The 21,737-nt window shown below is 43.3% G+C and overlaps 1 protein-coding gene across 11 annotated transcripts in view; it reads right to left on the reverse strand.

Moving 5' to 3' along the window:
• Positions 1 to 21,737, reverse strand: part of magi1a (membrane associated guanylate kinase, WW and PDZ domain containing 1a) — a 137,032-nt gene that overhangs the window by 16,402 nt on the left and 98,893 nt on the right. For all 11 annotated transcript variants that reach the window (XM_015968238.3, XM_015968236.3, XM_015968235.3 and 8 more), the window contains 5 exons: positions 21,472 to 21,657; positions 20,687 to 21,298; positions 7,132 to 7,166; positions 4,156 to 4,411; positions 1,367 to 1,458 (listed from right to left, as the gene is read on the reverse strand). In XM_015968238.3, the coding sequence (XP_015823724.3) occupies positions 1,367 to 1,458; positions 4,156 to 4,411; positions 7,132 to 7,166; positions 20,687 to 21,298; positions 21,472 to 21,657 (1,181 nt within the window). The remainder of the gene's footprint in view (positions 1 to 1,366; positions 1,459 to 4,155; positions 4,412 to 7,131; positions 7,167 to 20,686; positions 21,299 to 21,471; positions 21,658 to 21,737) is intronic.

Here is a 21,737-nt window from a genome sequence, read left to right on the forward strand (position 1 = left end):
TGTACCATGTTCAGCGCTTTGGGCTTCCTGACAGGGTTGCGGAAGGAGCTTTATAAATAAAGCTTTGATTGATTGATTGATTGATTGGTCTTCTCTGCCAGCCAAGGTGTCACATGGATGAAACATCCTCCTGTGACGTCCTAGGTCGGTGAGGCAGAACACAATAGATAGCGTTCTGATGCAGTTTTTCTAATAAGAACTAAGTTTAATTCAAACCATAATTTTTCACTCAGATTCACCTTTTCTCTCCCTGAAGCAATCTCAGACACATACATGCACGCATTCATAATTCCATCATCCTCAATCTTAGCACATCCAACACAAGGCCTATTTGTGCAAGCTTAAAATATCAACTGTTAAAGATTGTCCAACAAGGTTGCCAATGTTGATTATTTTTCCTATGATTGTCATTTCAAATCATTAGTTTAAATTGAAGAATTAAAACTCTTAAATTTCAAACTTGTCTTTTCATTGAACTGAAACACAGACACACGGATATGATCGTCAGTTTATCGATGAAAACAACTTTTGAGTCTTCTTATCTCTATAACATTTGGTTATTAATTTGTAAAAATTAATATTCCAGATTATTCTGTAGGATGGTTCCTCTTTCATAAAAGAGCCATAAACCATTACACTACATCTGTTTGAAGCAATGACACAGTCTGAACCAAAAGGAAGAATCCACCGTTGCTTTATTTTTACAATTTTCTACGAATACTGTAAATTTCTAAACAGTCCTCAATAAACTGGCATTTTTAACAAAACGTTGCATTAAGGGTTTTATACACCTAAGCTGAGAGTTAAACTGCTAATCTCACAGTGAGAGGAAGACCACTCTTCACTGAGCCCAGTCTCCCCAGGTCTCCTGGTGCACAAACCAAACCAATTTGCACATTGTGCATCACTTTGGGCCTGTTTCACAAGCCCAACTCCTGTGAGACAAACTCAAAGCCAGCTTCCATTTTTATTTCATCACACTATTCCTCAACTGCTGCCTATCACTGTCCTCCTTGCTCCAACTTTTAGGACAAATATGATGCACAATAGCGAGGATTTGTTGGAGAAGGCCTTTGCTTCTCTTAACAAGCTGTCTATGTGATCCTCCAGAGAGCAACAGCTCCAGTCAGAGAGGGGGAGTAACGTGTTAGGGCTTTGTGTTATTCTGGTGAAGCAAGGCAGACGGTACAGAAAGGAGGAAGGAGAAGAAAAGAAAAACGGAGAAAAACAATGAAGCAAAAAAAAACAAACAAACAAAAAAAGAAGCATCCAGAAAACACTGTATGCAAGAGAGTCTGTGCATTTTGGTGTTTTAACACTTAAGCTGTTATAGTAAAATAATCACGAGATTTAAAGAGATACTCACAGGCTCCCCAGGCTCATTTCCTCCCAGTATGCGAAACCCAAAACCTGTATCCTTCCGCCACAGGAAAATGTCCTGCTCCTGGCAATCTGGCACTGCAATCCACAAGAGACTCAGTATTAGATTTACATGAAGGGCGATCATGTATGTGCATGTTTTATTCAGTACTGGCTTAAATCCTTGTTACTTTCATCAACAAGTTCAATCCCCTCAATCCTGCAAATCCACATGAAGCAGACTGGCTACCAGGGTAACGTGTTTGTGTGTTTTATTGGTGTTAAGATTCAAATCAAAGCTTGTCCTCAAACAAAGTCTAAAAACTGATCTGCAAAGTTTCAAGCAGTCTCAATATCTTCTGAAACAAGGAACCTTAAACTGTGCTTGATCTGGCTTTGTTTACAGCAACACTGTGAGATAATATTAAAGCCGGGGAATCACGTTTATCTCATGTGCTGAATCTCCTTTACTCTACATTTACACATATTTGCATCTTGCCACAGAGCAAGCAGACTGTGGAGGAGGACGCAGGCAGTTCAGTGTCCCTTCAACCCACGGGGCCAGTGCGCACAGAAGGCACGGGCCACTTTATCCTGCACCGCCTGCTGTCTGCACGGCTGCCATGCAGGGCAGCAGTTAACCCATTAGCACCAGCACCTCATTTCCTCTTCTAATGTGCTTAGTTTGAAACAAAATGCCACAGCTAGACATGTAATTAATCCACGGCTGACCTGTGAAGAGTAGCAATCAAAGCTTACTAGAAACAGCTTAAGCAGACAGCAGCTGGATTTCCCCCCCTATTTTAAGCTATTTCAATTCTAATCCGAGGTTCCTAAATCCTTCACAGCAACGTCAGTTTACAAGAGAAGGTGTTGGAGGATCAGAAACCAAAACCCACTGACCTCTGCTACCACTTGGACCAGAATCCTGTTCTACTGGGCTGAGAATTTCCCTATGAAGGCAGAAAGAGACCAAACGCAAACTCATGCAGTTCTCATACAAGAACACAGGAATCTCTGACCCTCATTGCTATCGAGCCCTGAAAGCCTGAAACTGGATGGGAAAGGAAGCTGCCACTCTACCCAGGATGCACACTCAAACTGATTCAATGATCCACATGTTAACTACCACAGTCAGATAGATTCGCTTGACAGTCATGAGGACATTTTACCAGGACCGGTTCTTATCTGAAGCACGTTCCAAACATTCTCATTTTTCATAACTGAAATCAAAACATACAAGTGATTTGTAAAGCCAGCCAGGAACTGATAACAACCCAAATGCCGCACTGCTTTTAAATGCTGACATTCCTCATGTGGCTGGAGTCTGGGAAATAGTGATTTGTGCAAAACATGCACTGCAGAATCAACATTTTCCAGAAAAATTCTAAAAGTCAGAATGCAAATGGCTCTGTTGTTCACTCGTTGGAAATCTTCTTGCTGCTGCTTTCTGGCAAAACTCTGAAAGCTCTCACCTGGTTCTGTTATGTGAGGTAAAACATTGTCCAGCTGCCTTCTCTTGGCGCCGTCCCACTGAAATAGTGCTTTTTGAGAGTGCACAGTGAATGCACAAACACTCCTTAAAAATTCAAGTAGTGTGTGCTGGTATGTGGTACCACGAATAACAGGAAGATTCGGAGCCTCGTTGTCATTCTGTTTACCTCGCTTCCTTGTTTCATTGTGTCTCCTCTCTTCCCCTTGCTGAATCCAAAAGGGGGCCGTAGCCCCTTCAGAGGGTGTCTAACATCATCTGCAGCTTAAAGCGCCCCTCTCAAGACCCAGTTAATATTTAATTGGCACCAGTCCTAGATTCTGCTCGCTGACGTTACCATTAAACAACACTGCAACACAACTGCCAGGGAACAATTATTTAACACAAATCTGCCACACGCCAACCCTCTGCTGCTTAAAAATGCAGATCGTTTTATTCTTTTCAAACAGAGCTGCGTTTCAAAGCATATGGTGCCTCGTACTCCTCTGACTTATCACCTCTGGAGCAAAAACAGGAGGTTTAAATGATTTAGATCACTCATAGCAGGAGAGTGGAATAGTTATTTTGGAGGATCACTCTCTCATCAAGACCACCTATAGTGTTCCCCCGTGAATAATGCACGGACATAGCATGACTAAATTACAGGCTGAACTTTCGTTGAGGAAATGGACATCGCCAGCTGCCTTTCATGTTTAAACTTAAAACATCTTATACAGAAAAATAATGGATATGTAGCCATCTTGGTCTAATCTTAAGTAATCTTGTGACATTTCAAAAGTCCCCTTTTAATCCACCATCCTAGTTGTGACTTTTGAGTTCTTCAGAGTCACACTTTTAATTTTCCAACAATACAAAGTGTTCTCACAACTTTTTCTCTACTGGTTGATGCACAAATAAAATGTGCAATTCAATTTTATGCTTTCTGCGTTTGACGTGAACACGTTTACACAAGAGCCACGTGCAACCACACCACCACACTCAACCACTCACACATTTTCAAGGACACTTCTCTCTGGAGGCACCTTTTGTCACATGATCAGTTGTGACATGTGATAAAATTGTGACGCAAACACAAAAATGGCAGTAAAAGTCAGAAATATGCTGCACACATTAGCCTCGGACTTTAAGGAGATCAAGTAATTTTTATCTTGAATGCAATTCTCATTTATCTTCTGAAAGAGATCAGAGGAATTATTTGTTTTTACAAAATGGAACAAAATTATGCATAAAACCTAAAATAAATAAATAAATAAATAAAAAACTACCACCAAAAAATAGGAAAAACCAAAAAGAAATCTACTCACGTCGACTTTCATACATGCTCCTGGACTGTGCCCAGATCTTAAAGGGATCTGGCTTCTTCTGGAGGGTGAGAGTGCCATCTGTGGTGTCCTGGGGAGGCAAGACTGGCAAGGGCTGGGTGGGAGCAGCAGGGGTGGGAACCACCGCCTCACTGGGCATGTTAGAAGGAGGGTGGCTTGGGGAATCAGTGTGGGTGCTGCGATGGCTGCACACACTGTGCTGGGAGCTGCTCTGGCTGTCTTTTCTCTCCAACTGGTGCTGATTGGATGAAAAACCAAGAAGAGAGTGTGTTTGAAGGACAGAGGTAGGAAAATGTTTAAGGTGAAGAGAGGAGTGGATAGAGAGGGGCACAATGAACGTGTCAATGATAGGAGGGAGATAGAGGACAAAGAGTGAGAAAAAAACCTTCAAGGTCATCTCTTTTAGAAATTTCTACTGAATATCTCTCACATAAAAAGTCTATTAAAGAGTCAGGAGAAACAGCACGGTTTCCATGGATGCAGGACAAAGATAGTGAATTTTTATTAAAGAAATGTGCTGCTTTTTAACAGTCCACAAAGAGAAAACCTCATTTCTAACTGTGAAAAAAAATAAAATAAAACCCAAATCTGCTAAAGGAAAGTCTACACATATAATCTTAAAAGTTATCATAAAACAACAACAACAACAACAACAAATAATAATAATAATAATAATAATAATAATAATAATAATAATAATAATAATAATAATGTTATGGCTCAGGGCATTTGGGTTTTTCCCTGCGTGTGTGTGTGTGTGTGTGTGTGTGTGTGTGTGTGTGTGTGTGTGTGTGTGTGTGTGTGTGTGTGTGTGTGAGAGGAGATGCAGCACCTGTCTCCCATCTCACTAGATTGCCTCCCAGTTAGACTCTCCCAGCTGTTTCTGATGATCAGCTCAGCTGGCAACATAAAAATCAGCCAGCCCTCAGTTCAGGGAGCAGCAGAACAGAGAGTTTCTCTCTGGTCTGTTGTCTCCTCAGCAGCATTTGGTTTGGTTTAGTTAAATTAAGTTTTATGTAACAACTTTGGTGGGTGCTTAGAAAAACTCTGTGTTTAACTTTAACCCTTTAAGTGTAAAGGAGACTTTACATTTTGCTTTAAATCACTCGTTAAGGAAATTATGCGGTGGACTTTTGGCATTTCAGTATTGATTAGGTTAAAGAGAGAGTTTAGCTGTTGCTAGTTTTGAGTTTCTGCTGATGTGTCTGTGTTTAGATAATCTGTGTTTTGTGTTAATACTTATGTAAATAAATGTTGTTTACTTTTAACACGAGAACATGCGTCCTCAATTGTTACCCCAGGCCCCATAGACAGCCTGTATTGTAACAATAATAATAAAAAGTATTAATAAAAAGTTTAATAATAATTAGACTAGAATTTTTAACAATTATGTCAAAATATACAGAAAATCTGAGTAATCTAGCAAAAGTGAATATAGAGTAGTTGAATTTTTCTTTTATCAATTAAAAATGATAAAATTGGGGATGATTGATTTAAATATTTTAAGAAAATCCAACTTAAACTCCTTGAAAATGTGGAGACAGAAACTGAGCACAGGGCATAACTCTAAAACCTGTCACTTATCTGACATAAAGACACCCAAACTCTGCAGTATTTGAATGCAGACAAAAACTAAAGACCATCATGCAATTTTACAGCTTGTGCTTTCCTCATTCTAATATTACTACTATCCACATTAGCATGCTGATATTTGCAGATGCACATTAAAAATGAGCCCTACTCACAAAATGTGATTACTGACAGTGAAAGGAGGCAACACTGACATGTGAATCATTTTTAAAAATCTAATAAGAATAATAAAGTAGCACAATAACTGTCAGAGAAGTCATGGTGCTGCGATCCCAGGTACTACCTCATCATCCTGCATGAGATGAAAAGTCAAAACTCCAGCAATGCTTCTTAATGAGGACAACAGCCACACAATATTGTCTTCCCATTTGATCACAGGGGATTTGCTTAATGAGGTGGGACACAGCGGTCTCTCAGAGTTTACTGTGAGCATCCTTTTAGACTCTGAGCTGAAGGAGAAATGCTTGTTTTGGGCTAAAGTCACATGCGGTGTGACATTTCACCGAGGTAACCGAGGAAGAAACTGGCTTTTTCCACAGATGAACACTAATCTGGAGTGACAGGCAGGCCCTATTGGTCCCACTTAACCCCAAACAGCCCCCACCGCTCACCATCGCCAGGCTGGCATAGCACGTGAGCTGGAAAGTTAACACCCATATTCCCAGTGAATCCCAAATTAAATCTAATTCCAACATCCAGTCAGGTGGTTTGTTGAAAAATGAGTCGTTTGAGGAGTTTTGCTTTTCCTCTAAACATGGTGGGAATTGAACCTGTCATTGACTTCAGGTTGAATTCACTGATAATTTCAAGTATAAATGCTTATAAAACTCAGATGCGTCTGCTTCCCTCGTTTCCCCTCTTTGCCTCCAGCTCTCTGAACACCCTCCATATCCACGAACACCTATAATGAGACACTTTCCACACTGGTCGTCCCCTCCCTCATCCCATTTTTCCCACTTCTTCCTTATCCTAATGTCTCCTTCCTCCTATTTTCCATCAGCTGTGGCTGTCTACCCTCCTCCCCAACAGCTGGTCACAGTTATACCCCTCTACCCAGGCTACACTCAATCAGTCACAGGAAGGCAGCATGGCAGGAATGGAGAGATGTGGAGAGACAGCCAGAAGATGTATAACCCAAAAAAGTGACGTCGTGGAGACAAAAATAAAACAGGAAAAAAAACTGACAGGAAACATGTAGCGATGGAGGAGAACTGATGGCAGCAGCAGGTTTCTAACACTTCAAATGCAGAACAGAAGAGTAAGAGATACACACCACACCTCTGTGCTGCTGTTTTGTTCTTAAAATAGCACTTCTTTGAGTAAGGAGCATGCATGATGTGCACACAAATAAGAGAGTTGAAGACTCACCACCAGCTTCGGGCTCCTCTTGGCTGGCACCACTCCTGCAAAACATCGGCAGAGAGACAGAGAGAGCATTAATGACCTGCGGGGCTTGTCCTCCGTCCCTTTTCAACCAAACCTCCTCAGGGCGATGAGATGGACCCGTGGTCCTGCTGCAGAGCAGAACACAACTGGCCTCCTCTTTCTCCTCCTCCTCTGTTGCTTTCCCTCTCTCTCTGTGAGCAGCACGCTGCACTCGACTGCTTGCAAATCCAAGTGATCTCCTCCCCCTTTTTCTGTATCCAGCTCTGCTTGGCGCTCTCACCCCGTGCTAACAGAAGCGGGTTACTGATCTGCATCAGACAGACTCCCGATGCTGCAGCAACTCCACCTGAGCCACAGGTCCTTCTGGTTAGCACCTGTCCCCAACACAAGGTCTCTGGGAGTTACCCACAAAGAAGCATCACATCAAACGAAAGTCTGGATATGCACATCTTCTGAGTAACTAGAGCTATTTCCTCTTCTCAACTCCACTGCTTTGCACTAGGCTTGCACTGAGAAGCTCCTCACTCTTCTCCTCGTTCCCTCCCCCTTCTCCTTTGCCGTGCACGATCACTTGCTGTGCCTTTATCCTTCTCTCACTCTCCAACACGACACACTGTACAGAGTAACCAAGAAGATCAATGCCATTTGTGCTAATGAAATATTAACACATCGAGCCAGATGTCAGGAGGGAATATTCACAGCGTGTCGGTCTCAGCAGACAACTGTACGCTTCTGATCATCTTGTGTTGTTTTTATACGGATTCAGTCAGACTCCACCTGATTGTTCAGCAAGACTTTTCAAGAAAACTACTTGTTTCCAGTCGCTCACAACAGCCTGACAGGCTGGGACAAAAATAGAAAAATGAATGCATGAATGATACGAGGAGGGACTGGGACAAGGGGCTGCCGTTGTCAAGGTAATCAAGTGGTTCTGTATACAAAAGGCAGCAGTTAGGGGGATTTTTTGCCTGAACATTTAGAATTGCAAAGGGTTGACATCCATCACGTTTTTTTTTGTCTTGAGCTTTATTATAAAGAAATAATTTAGTATTTTACCCCCTTAAAATATCCAATACCCAGCATGCAGAGTGGATATAAATAGAATCTCCCAGTGACATTAACACGCAACATGCAAACATCCATCTCAGGCTTGTCTGCTGCACTGGCAAAAAAAAAAATCATTAAATGTTAAAACTCACTGTTGCTGCAAAGCCTCTCTCTCTCTCTCTCTCTCTCTCTCTCTCTCTCTCTCTCTCTCTCTCTCCACGATTTATAATTTATCCCTGTTTTCTCTCTCTCTCTCTCATTTTTTTTGCCTGTTCTGAGTGATTGCAGATGCACTTGTGGGTGCGGCTGACACACGAGGGACACACATCACAAGGTCAAAGTTAAAAAATAACAGTGTCAGATTACGGCAGCAGGTTACGTGACCCGTGAGCTCTAAACAGGGTGATGTAGAAGGTAAAAAAAAACCTCCAACTTTGAAACAACCTCTGAAAATTACAGCGGATTAAGTGTGCAGACAGATAATGTTGCCATGGGAAGGAAAAAAGAAAATAAAGATGAAGATTTAACTTTAAAATTACTGATGCTTATAAAACAGATTATTTAAACTGTATTGATGCATCTTTGCATGTGATAAAAATCAGAATAAAATTTGATTCCATTTTCGGTTCTTTTTAAAACACAGGAAAGGTTTCTCTTTACCTTGCTGACGTACGTTTCGTTTGCCGACTGCAAAACATCCTCAGAGCTGACGCTGATGGTGGCGTCACTTCCTACTCCATTTATCCGCGGGCTGCCCCCTCTCCGATGATGCAGTCCCATGCGCGATCCAACGAGTAAACTCCATCGTCTCTGTTCATTGTCCCACATCCACATCTCCTTATCTCTATAGCTTCTTTTATCCATCTTTTGTATTTCTGTTGTTCGGTGTTTATGATCCTTGTGTTGTCCCAGTACATTACAAGCTTTTCTCTTGTGCAGTGATCTGTTACGGCTGACTTCTTTATTGTGCTTTCTGCTTCTTGTTTTGCTGCTCTTGTGTGTCTTCGACTTGTTTCACTCTCGCACTCCTTTCTATGTTCTATTGTTTGTGTGTTGAGTCGGCGTCCGGTTTCTCCTATCTATGTTTTATTGCAGAGTTTGCATGGGATTTCGTAAATGACTCCACAATTAAGTCCAGCTGGTATCTTGTCTTTTGGGTGTACTAGTCTGTTTCTAACTGTTGTGTATGGTTTTGTTAGTGTGTTTATGTTGTGTTTTTCATTGGATCACGCATGGGACTGCATCATCGGAGAGGGGGGAGCAGGCGGATAAACGGAGTAGGAAGTGACGCCACCATCAGCGTCAGCTCTGAGGATGTTTTGCAGTCGGCAAATGAAACGTACGTCAGCAAGGTAAAGAAAAATCTTTCCCGTGTTTTAAAAAGAACTGAAAATGGAATTAGAAACCAAATACAGTAAGAACACACCAAAGAAGAATAAAATCTGCTTCAGTTATTTTATCACTGTGATGATGAAGTAATAAAATCCAATGCCGTTTAAATCTGGATGAATTTAACATCCAGCTGAGGCTCAGATCAGCACACATAAATGTATTCATGCTATTTAAATATGTGCTATTATCATGGGAATTAAACAACAAGGTAGGCATGTTTTTATGCACACTTCATACATGCTGATAACTAATCGTACTTTGGAGCCTGGATGCTGGAGGAACATACTCTGCTGCAGCCAGTAAACCATAAATGTGGCTCCGTGGACGTAATCAATGGAAACTGACTTAGCCTGAACTGTGGGGAACAGATCATCACTTCCAGGTCTTGTTGTTCTTCTTTATGACTTTGGGTTTAGGGGTCACTCACTCTTCAGTTTTTTATTTAGTAAATATAGCATTCATTGTTCAATGTCTTCTTTCTATATCTGCCTAAAACTTCAGCACAGTACTGTATATTTAATGTTTTAACACATCCTGATGTCCTTAGAAGGAAGAAGACAAGCAGGATTTACATCCACCATGAAATGCTGTTTTATGAGGGATGCACTAATCCTCTGAAAGAAGTAGTGTAATGATTCATGTTCCTCAAATTCTGCCTGTCATGTTGGTTGCCCTTCCTGCACTAATCAGCATCATTTAGTTCACCTGAGTTCTGCCTGATTGCCTCACGGAGCACACCTGTTCTTTCCTCTATTTAAACCATCAGTGATCTCTGCTTTCTGCCAGATTGTCTGTAGCCTTTTGTCTCAATATTCCATCAATTCATTGTTCAGATCTACAAAACCCTGTACAATGTTCACGTTCCCGGAGAGTCCATGCCTAGCCCTTAAAGAATCTGACTGCTTTTCTGACCTCTGGACTCCAAACCTGTTTTGAACCACAGCTTCTGATCCTAGTCTGCTCCTCCTGTTAAGTACTGTGTACCTGCTTCTGCCTCTCTGTTGATGATCTGCGCCTGTTTCTGAACCCTGCCTATATGGACTGAGTATTATTCATTGTGGATAATGACATTTGTCTGTGTCACAGAAGAGGAAGGAGAGTTGTTTGTCAAAGGAACATCCTGGAACTCCAATCCAAACCAACGTTTTCCCCCGTCTCTGCCTCAGCCACATTTTCTCTCCACACTGACCCCTCCAACAGTACTTAGCTGCAGAAACCCAGCTCATGCCCCAATCCTTACTCCTTTTATTAAAGTATCTTTTTTTATTTTTAAATATAACTCCTGTGTGTGGCGGAATTCCGGGTCTCAAAACTCTTTTAGAGGCCAAATGTGAGATGTAGTGGTCTGAAAGGTATTTTACTTGAATATTTCTCCCCAAAACCACGTATTTAGCTAAATGCAGATTTTCCCTCTCCATTAAAAGGTTTAGAACCTGCAGCCAGGATTCAAACATTTGAACTGACAAGTACAGTACATTTTTTTTTGGATTTCAACATCACATGTCTTGAGTCTCCAAGGTTTTACATTGGGGGGGCAGCTTTGGCCCAAGTAGGGAAGATGTTTTTCATTCAAAAGTTTGGAGGATCAAGCCTCAGCTTCTGCAAGCATGCCGAAGTCCCCCCACTGCCCATGACATTCACTGTGTGTGTGTGTGTGTGTGTGTGTGTGTGTGTACGCATGTGAGTTGAAAATTAGAGTATTTTCAATGGGCTCTTTGTTGCCATGGTGACAAGGGACGCTGACAATGCCACTGTTAATCTTAAAAGGCCTTTCTGCTTGTTTAGAGATAAATGCACGGTAGACTGATGAATGAATTTGTCAGAATGTGGTGCTGCCATCACTGCTACATAATATGAAAACCAGGTGCCAACCAGCTGCCTTTCTTTCTGTGAGAAAACCTAACTGGATCTTCTGGCAGTGAGTGAGAAGAAACTGTTTTCAGTAGGAAAAAAAGGATAATTTTCTCAGCTGAAAAGTAAGAGAACACATCTATAAAGAAATCAGCTATTAATGCTGCACATCTTCACTTTGTCTGAAACAGTAGAGGTGCTTCTTCTTTCAGAGCAGTTGTGGTAAAATAATAGAGAAGTATGGGTGCTTACATGGTGCCAGCAGACTAATTAGTGCACATCTTTGGCATTGAACATGGAGTAAACAGTGCTGTTAATGTAGGAGTGTATGAGACCAACTCATCTTGATCAACTCCAATATTCCTTTTGCCATTTGTCAAATTACATCAGAAAATGATGAATTATGATGGAAGTGAATTTGAGTCTGATATAAAAAATAAGCAGTTTTTTTCACCAAAAAGCAGCACTGATTGAAAAGAAAGCTGGGTAAGCCTACGTTTGGAAGTTAGGTGGGCACAAACGTGAAGCAATTTCATTAAAAGGTGGATCTGAAGCAGTGTTTGGTGCTGAGGCTGCGGCTTTGGTGGCTCTTTGTAGAGCCCACGCACAGCCAGATCAGTGAATGGTTCTTCCATGTTCTCTGTGTGTTCTGTTAAAGCATGCATAACAGGAGCATTGCTCTGCTCTGTTGAGTAAAGCCCATCATCATTTGTCCTTGTTCCATTTAAGATCGTCCCATTATCCCACTGTCCTCCCTCTTCATCAGCACTGAATTACATCGTCCTGCTCCACATCAGCTGTCAGGATATGTTCATTCCTCCACTTTCATTTCCGCTTCATTTTATTACCCTTCCTTCTGTCTTTTCATTTTCTCTCCTCTTTTTGTCGATCTCTCAGGGGACAGAAGCCCTCTGCAGGATTGTCATAGCAACAACGATGGAAAGACAAGATAGAGGAGTCAAAGGTGTCCTGGATCTTACGGGTGGGATTGTTATGATTACCTTTAATTATGTCAAAACTTCTCATTTCTGGATCCCGGGATCACATTTTTCTTTACATTTTTTTCTTTTCAGTTTTTTCCCCCATTTTTATTATGATACATGTTTTAAATAATTTCTTAAAATTTTGTTCTTGTGAAGAGCGTTCTTTTTTTATCTCGGGAGGTTCTTCTTTGTCTTCTTCTAATTTGCTGTCTCTGTCTTCTTCTTCTTCTTGTTCTTTGTCTTTGCCTTCATCTTCTTTGTTGTTATGATCCATTGCTTGTTTTTTTTCTAAACACAGCCTTCCTCAGAGCACCATCAGCTGTGCTCCGAGGAAGGCCACAGCGTTAGCCGAAACAAATCTTCAGTAAGCTGCATTTAGAAAAGAACCATGCAATGGAATTTATCGAATCATATAGAAGGAACTTACACAAGATCAAATCAAATCACGTTTGTTTGTATTGCACATTTAAATGCAACAATGTTGCCCAAAGTCCAAATCTTTGAACAGAACTATTTACATTATGTCTGAATATTTAAAATCATCCCATCATTCAGTAGAATAAATGAATTATTTCATGACACACATTGGTTTAGAAAAATAAATAACCAAGGTAAATTAGCTACAGAGATGAAAAAAATCATTGTTGTTAGATATGTTTTGACCTTGTGCTTTTCACCTTCTCTTAAAACGGTCTCTGCTGACTGAGTCAGATTGATGAGTCACTGATAACAGATTAACTTTCTTTTTCCTCCTTTATCTGAAGTCTACCTTGTTCCTCCTCCTCCTCCTCAAATCCTCCATCTGTAGCTACATCTCACAGACCAATCCTATCCTATATGCTCCCCTCGGTGAACTTCCAGTGCTGCTCAGCAGATTTCTCACTCTCACTGCTCTAATCCTCCACCTCCACTCTCTCACATCGTGATCTCGGCCTTTCTCGTATCTCAGGCGCTCTTCTCATCGCTCCCCTTTTAGCTATAATACAGAACAATTATACAGGAGCAGCTATTGATCCGTTGAAGTCACAGAGAGAAAACAAAGCACAAATCTCATTAATGAGTGTGAAGCTGTGGTTAACAAATGTTCTCAATAGAATATTCTGAAATGTGCAAATCCTCTTGTTTGGAAAAAGTACTTTTTCTAAATTAATTCATCGTTACTCAATGAAAGGTGTCTTTACTCTGAAAATTCACCATTTTGTTTTGATCGTGTCACATTGTGTGAGGTGGTTGGGATCAGCCTGTGCCCGAGTGCCACATCCACCTGAATCTCCTCAAATCATGTGATTGAATATCTTCTTGTGTTACATCAGTCACTGTTTTCTGAGTCCCCGGTTCTAAAATTCAAACACTATCTGAATTTCACCGGAGCACCTGTTGTTTTACCTCACAGAGGGTTCTGCTTTGGTTTGAGGCTCAGAGAGTTTCTCTCATAATTATCAACCTTATATCTGGCTCAGAATTACGGGCAAGGCCTTGAGGGATTATTGGTCCATTCGCATCTAGCTGCACGTCTGAGGGTTGCTAACCAAAATCTCTGCAATCATTGAAAAGCAGAACCAAATGTCTTTCCATATCCATTTACATATTATTACTTAGATTAGCCATTTTTATATTTTGCTTGTTTTTACGTTACTGTATTTTTGCACAACTCTGTTGCTGCGAAACTCGCACACAAGAATTTCACTCGCATTTACTGTACCAGTGTACCTACACATGTGACGTGACAATAAAAGTGATTTGATTTGATTTGATTTTCCTCTTCTTTTTCTCCTTATTTTGATTTCAATAGAAAACAATCGGATCCACAAAAGATTTTATTATAATGAAACCTAATTGCAATGAAATCCTTATTTAACTGCATGAAAAACTGTAAACCAATTAATGGTTTATTAGTCTGGGTTAGGGTTGGGAATCGAAAACGGGTTCTTGTTGAGAACCGGTTCCCATTGGTTCAATTCCTAGGAATCGTTCGCCACTATTGCAAATGATTCCCCTTATCAATTCCGGTCGGTGCAAATGATGTCACCGCACATGTTGCGTAGTTTACGGAAGCAAGAAACATGGCGTCTAAGCGGCAGACACGCTCAAAAGTTTGGTTATATTTTACAAGAAAGAATTACAACAGGGTAACTTGCAATAATTGCAAAGTAGATATTTCATCAAGGGAGGAAGCATTCCGAATATATAAAAGCCTTTGGGCACATAATATGTTATAACTTAGTTACTGACGTGCTTTGGCCCACTCCGGACTAGTGAACATCAACGCAGCAACAGCGATGACGTTCACACGTCCTCTCCTGTTAAAACTGCAGGTGACTAATTAACTAACACTGGTTATCATGTTAGCGTTGTTTACCTTATATATGCACCTCCGCACTAGCAGACTCCAGTGACAACGATCTGACCTGTTGTGAGATTTTTCCAACTCTACAAAAGCTACAACACCACACCGACCAAGATGACTCTGCCTTCACAGTGAGCATAAAGGAGAACATTTGGAAAGATATTTCCAACCGATACAGGCACAACTGATTATTTATCTAAGAGCCAAGCAAACAGCCTTTGACGCAAATAAGTATTCCAGTTTCCTGCCGTCACCTGGAGACACACTCAGACTAGACGAGTCCTATTGGAGCTAATCTACGGGCTCCTGAAATCAGAGGTTCATTCCACTGGCAGTGTCCATCCACCCCCTGGATTGCATGAGAATCTCCACACAAAGGGTACGTAGACTTGGCACGGATTGCGTCGGATGGCCCTGGGCTGCCACCTTACCGTGGAGGAGGGGTTTGAGTGTCTCAATGATCCTAGGAGTTAAGTTGTCTGAGGCTTTATGCCTCTGGTAGGGTCACCCATGGCAAACAGGTCCTAGGAGAGGGATCAGACAAAGAGCAGCCCGAAGACCTCATGATGAATTACATAAATGGAAACCGTGTTCCCTCGCCCAGACGTGGGTCACCGGGGCCCCCCTCTGGAGCCAGGCCTGGAGGTGGGGCACGTTGGCAAGCGGCTGGTGGCTGGGCTTTCACCCATGGAGCCCAGCCGGGCACAGCCCAAAGAGGAAACTTGGGTCCCCCTTCCCATGGGCTCTCCACTCATGGGAGGGGCCAAAGGGGTCAGGTGCAGTGTGTGACAGGTGGTAGTCAAGGGCGGAGACCTTGGCGGTCTGATCTTCAGCTACAGTAGCTGGCTCTTGGCACATGGAATTTCACCTCTCTGGTGGGGAAGGAGCCTGAGTTGGTGTGAGGTTGAGAGGTTCCGACTAGATATAGTCGGACTCACCTCAACGCATGGCTCTGGCTGTGGAACCAGTTTCCTTGAGAGGGGACTTTCTACCACTCTGGAGTTGCTCCCACTGAGAGGCACCGAGCAGGGGTGGACATACTAGTTGACCCCCATCTTAGTGCCTGTACGTTAGAGTTTACCCCAGTGAATGAAATGGTAGCCTCCCTCTGCCTATGTGTGGTGGGACGGGTTCTGACTGTGGTCTGTGCTTATGCACCAAACTACAGTTCAGACTACCTACCCTTTTTGGAGACCTTGGAGGAGGTGCTGGAAAGCGCTCCTTCTGGTGACTCCCTCGTTCTCCTGGGGGACTTTAACACTCACGTGGGCAACGACAGTGAGACCTGGAGAGGTGTCGTTGGGAGGAACAGCCCCCCTGATCTGAATTCAAGTGGTGTTTTGTTATTGGACTTCTGTGCCAGTCATGGATTGTCCATTATGAACACCATGTTCAGAAATAAAGGTGTCCATATGTGCTCTTGGCACCAGGATACCTTAGGCCTCAGCTCGATGATCGACTTTGTTGTTGTTTCATCTGACCTGCGGCCGCATGTCTTGGACACTCGGGTGAAGAGAGAGGCAGAGCTGTCAACTGACCACTACGTGGTGGTGAGTTGGCTCAGATGGTGGGGGAGGATGCCGGACAGACCGGGCAGGCTCAAACGTATCGCGAGGGTCTGCTGGGAACGTCTGGCAGAGTCTCCTGTCAGAAGGAGCTTCAATTCCCACCTCTGACAGAACTTCCAAAATGTTCCGGGGGTGGCGGGGGACACTGAGTCTGACTGGACCCTGTTCCTGCCTCCATTGTTGAGGCGGCCGACCGGAGCTGTGGTCGCAGGATCGTCGGTGCCTGTCGTGGTGGCAACTCCCGAACCCGCTGGTGGACAGCGGTGGTTAGGGATGCTGTCAAGCTGAAGAAAGAGTCCTATCAGGTATTTTTGCCCTGTGGGACTCCAGAGGCAGCTGACGGATACTGGCAGTCCAAACGGAACGTGGCTGGGGTGGTCACCGAGGCAAAAACCCGGGCATGGGAGGAGTTCGGTGAGACCGTGGAGCAAGACTTCCATATGGCTTCGAGGAGATTCTGGTCCACCATCTGACGCCTGGGGGGGGGGGGGGGGGGGGGGGCAGTGCACTACCAACACTTTCTATAGTGGGGACGGTGTGCTGCTGACCTCTACTCAGGACGTTGTGGATTGGTGGGCAGAATACTTTGAAGACCTCAATCCCACCGACACATCTTCCAGTGAGGAAGCAGAGTCTGGGGACTTTGAGTTGACCTCTCAAATCTCTGGTGCTGAGGTCCCTGAGATGGTTAAAAAGCTCCTCTGTGGCAAGGCTCCAGGGGTGGAAGACATCCGCCCGGAGTTCCTTAAGGCGCTGGATGTTGTGGGGCTGTGTTGGCTGACGCGGCTCTGCAATATTGAGTGGACATCGGGGGCAGTCCCACTGGACTGGCAGACCGGGGTGGTGGTTCCCTTATTTAAAAAGGGGGACCGCAGGGTGTGTTCCAACTACAGGGGATCACACTCCCGAGCCTTCCTGGTAAGGTCTATTCAGGGGTTCTGGAGAGGAGGGTCCATCGGATTGTTGAACCTCAGATTCAGGAATGTGGTTTTCGTTCTGGCCGTGGAACACTGGACCAGCTCTATACCCTTAGGGGGATCCTGGAGGGTGTGTGGGAATTTGCCCAACCAGTCTACATGTGTTTTGTGGATTTAGAGAAGGCGTTTGGCCGCATCCCTCGGGGGGCCCTGTGGGGGGTACCCCAGGAGTATTGGGTACCAGGCCCTCTGATACAGGCTGTTAGGTCCCTGTATGACCGGTGTCAGAGCTTGGACCGCATTGCCAGCAGTAAGTCGCGCTCGTTCCCAGTGAGAGTTGGACTCCGCCAAGGCTGCCCTTTGTCACCAATTCTGTTCATATCCTTTATGGACAGGATTTCTAGGCACAGCCAAGGTGTGGAGGGCATCCGTTTTGGTGGCCTGAGGATCAGGTCTCTGCTTTTTGCAGATGATGTGGTCCTGTTGGCTTCATCAGAACGTGATCTTCAGCTTTCGCTGGAGCAGTTCGCAGTCGATTGTGAAGCAGCTGGGATGAGAATCAGCTCCTCTAAATCTGAGACCATGGTCTTGATTCGGAAAAGGGTAGAATGCCTTCTCCGGGTCAGGGATGAGGTCCTGCCCCAAGTGGAGGAGTTTAAGTATCTCGGGGTCTTGTTCACGAGTGACGGAAAACTGGAGCGTGAGATCGACAAGCAGATTAGTGCTGCATCTGCAGTGATGCTGGCGTTGTACCGGTCTGTCGTGGTGAAGAGAGAGCTGAGTCAGAAGGCGAAGCTCTCGATTTACCGGTCGATCTATGTTCCTACCCTCACCTATGATCATGAGCTTTGGGTAGTGACCGAAAGAACGAGATTGCGGATACAAGTAGCTGAAATGAGTTTTCTCCGAAGAGTTGCTGGGCTCTCCCTTAGAGATAGGGTGAGAAGCTCGGTCATCCTGGAGGGGCTCGGAGTAGACCCGCTGCTCCTCCCCATCGAGAGGAGCCAGTTGAGGTGGCTCGGGCATCTGGTCAGGATGCCTCCTGGATGCCTCCCTGGTGAGGTTTTCTGGGCACGTCCAACCGGGAGGAGGCCTAAAGGTAGACCCAGGACACGTTGGAGGGACTTTGTCTGTCACCTGGCCAGGGAACGCCTTGGGATTCCCGCGGAGGAGCTGGCCCAAGTGGCTGGGGAGAGGGAAGTCTGGGCCTCTCGACTTAGGCTACTGCCCCCGCAACCTGACTCCGGATAAGCGGATGAAAATGGATGGCTGGATGGTTTTTTTAATAAACAACTCTCTAGTTTATAAACAACAAATTCTTTTACAACCCAGACTTCACAATTTCTCTCAGATACAAACAATTTCACACATCACATTAAATCATTTCTCATCCATTGCATAACATCTCTTCATTCATATCTTGTCATGTATAATCATTAGTTTAGGAAAAATAATAAAATTCATTTTAGAAACTATATACCGACTCTGTCTGAATTAATACAAAGTGTGTTTATGGTCCCTGAAGAACCAAAGAGCCACCAGAATTTTCTGATTAAACATTCAAAGATCAATCAGGTTGATATTTCATATTTATATGGAATCATCACATCATATTGATTTAAATATAAACTGTAATTTCACTGCAATAGACACAATCGACAATGCCATTGATATTGATAAAAACTTATGAATTCCCACCCCTAGTCTGGGTAAACTTCTATTACAAGCTATTATAAAATCAAGATGTTCTTAGAGATTTATACCATTTAACATAACATAAGATAGTTTCTCATCACTGCTCCCCTAAAAAGCTGATGCATCTAATACCATCTTTTAGTTCTTTTTAAAACACAGAAAGGTTTGATTTACCTTCAATGTTTCTGTGTTTTAAAAAGAACTAAAAGATGGAATTAGAATTTCAACACAGCAAGAACACACCAAAGAAGCTGATGCATCTATCACTTTATTTTGGCTTAGACTTCTAACTGGAACCAGAAGCAGAGATAGTTTCTGCAGCAGCTTCCTGTTCAACAGTGGATTTGAAAAAATGTTCATTTAGATTTATTTAACCTTTGAAAGAAACAAAAAAGAATGATCATCACGACCAAGAGAGTAAGCAACTTCAATAGCTGTGAAACAAACTTAACTTTAAAAGAACTGAGTGGTTTAGATGTTTTAAACACATTATTTTAAATATTTAATTTATTGCTTAGACTTTATATTTTATGAATGTCGATCTCTTGTTAATAATTTTAAATTATAGGTTTATTTGATAGACATTTGACTGATGATCTGAGAGCTGTGCATGAATACATTTCATTTGAAATATTGTTTATTGAGTCCTGACATCTTCCTTGGTAATGTCAACACCCCCACCCCACCTCCAGTGACTTTCAGCAGCTCCATCCTTGCTTATCCTCTCAGCTGTTCCCTCTTTCCAGACACCCCCCCCCCCCCCCAACACACACACACACCTGCACCGTCGATTCCCCTTCTCTCTCCCACACACAGGTTCATAATGATGCTGACATTTAACACAATACAGCAGAGTTACTCCAGCAGAAGTGCACGAGGTCAACTCATTAGAGAACATAATTGATGTGCATTGCAGATCCCAACCTGCCACCAATACAGAGCAGGTCCAAACGGCACCAAGATTTAACAAAAACAAGGAACTGGACAAAGAGGAACGACCTTACACGTCTTTCTGTTTGCTTTAGGATATTTTTCACTCTGAAAAACATTTTCTTCATTTGACATCTCTCATTTTGGTCATTACACGCCAAACGTTTGGAGTGAAGGAAACAGAAAGTGGTTCAAAAAGCTGAGGAACAAACCCCTTCACCACAAAGTTAGTTAAACTATTAACAAATATTAACTATTATAATTAAATCATTTATATGTGACAGAATCGGTAAATATCAGAACCATTACTGAGTAAAATAAATTAACCTAAATTACTACAGAAGGAAAACAGGTCTCGATCTTCTCTACTCATTTGCTTCAGACTATAATTATGTGTGAAAACACAAACTAATTTCAGACAGCAAACGTTTAGCTGTGATGTACGACTCCCTGACCTTGTGTACTGCCCCTCCCCTCCATTCATCCATCTTGGCTCTTTGACCATTCTCCCCTTCATCCCACGCTACCCTGCTTACACACTTTAATCTCTTCCTGTCATCTCTCTGCCTCTTGATTCCATACCATCCATTCTGAGCATTTTCCACCTTCCTCCCACTCTCTTCCTCACTTTTTTCTCCTGTTACTTCATTATGTCACTCTCTACATGCCAGATATTCAAGCTGTTGTCTGTTCAACGAGCCAAAGTACATCCATTAGTGCTTTTGATGTCACGGCCTTTCATGCCAACATTTCAGTTCTGGTAAGCAAGCATCCTACTGGTTAAAACAAAACAAAAGTCAGACGTACCTCTTTGCACCAACATAGTGACCTCGCTGCCTCTCGGACATTTGCTCAGCAGATCCACCACCTGATTGTGACTCATGTTCTGAACATTCCTTTTGTTGACCTCCATTAGAATGTCCCCTTCTTTCAGGCCACGGCACCGTGGATAGTCCACTATCTGCTTTACCCTCTGCCCTCCTCCAGTGAGGCTGTCAGCGATGGTGAAACCAAAACCCTTGTCCCCCTTCTCCATGTGGATGGTGATCAGCTCGGGCTGGGTGGCTATTGATGAGGCCAGCGTAACCACATCACTGGAGTATGCGTGGGAGCCATTAGACGTGACCTCAGCTGAAGGGCTGAGCGGCCGTGGCTCACGCAGGCCATTAAGAGGTCCGGTTTGGTTAGGAGGAGCGTCAAATGACTCTTGTCCATTGACGATGATCGGTTCCTTGTCTAAAATTGCCACTGAGGTTACCAGGCTAGTGTTAGGATCATCAGGGTCAAAGGGCAGTGGGTAGCCACGGCATAAGGCCAGGTCCACCATGGAGCCAATGGGGATGGACTGGAAGATCTTCACCACCTGAGCATGGGTGTAGCCCAGCACAATAGTATCATTCACACTGACAATCACATCACCTGCAAAAAGCAAAACGATGCCATTAGTTATAATTCTACTTCCTGGTTTAAAGGTCTAGTGCATGATATTTCCCATTGTTCATAACTCTGTTAGAGCTGAGGAATGGAACAACTCAGTTTCATGTTACTGAATGAAAACACTGCCCCCTGTGGATCATGGTGTTGTACTGCACCTGTTTCCATCTTGCCGTCTACAGCAGCAGGCCCATCCAGCACCAGACTTTTGATTTGTAGGAACTCGTCGGGCTCGTCACCACCGACCACGGTAAAGCCGAAGCCGCGGTGACTTTTCTTCAGCTTTGTGTTGATGAAGGTTCCTTTCAGCTCTGCTGGGTTTCTTGTGAAGAAAGGTTTGCCTCCTGGAGAACATGGAGAGGAAAAACTGTTTCTTTTCCATTTCCAACAAGATACATTTTTGCACTTCTAAAGAGAGTAAAGC

This window comes from Nothobranchius furzeri, chromosome 15 (assembly GCF_043380555.1).
Source record: "Nothobranchius furzeri strain GRZ-AD chromosome 15, NfurGRZ-RIMD1, whole genome shotgun sequence".
NCBI classification, from domain to species: domain Eukaryota; kingdom Metazoa; phylum Chordata; class Actinopteri; order Cyprinodontiformes; family Nothobranchiidae; genus Nothobranchius; species Nothobranchius furzeri.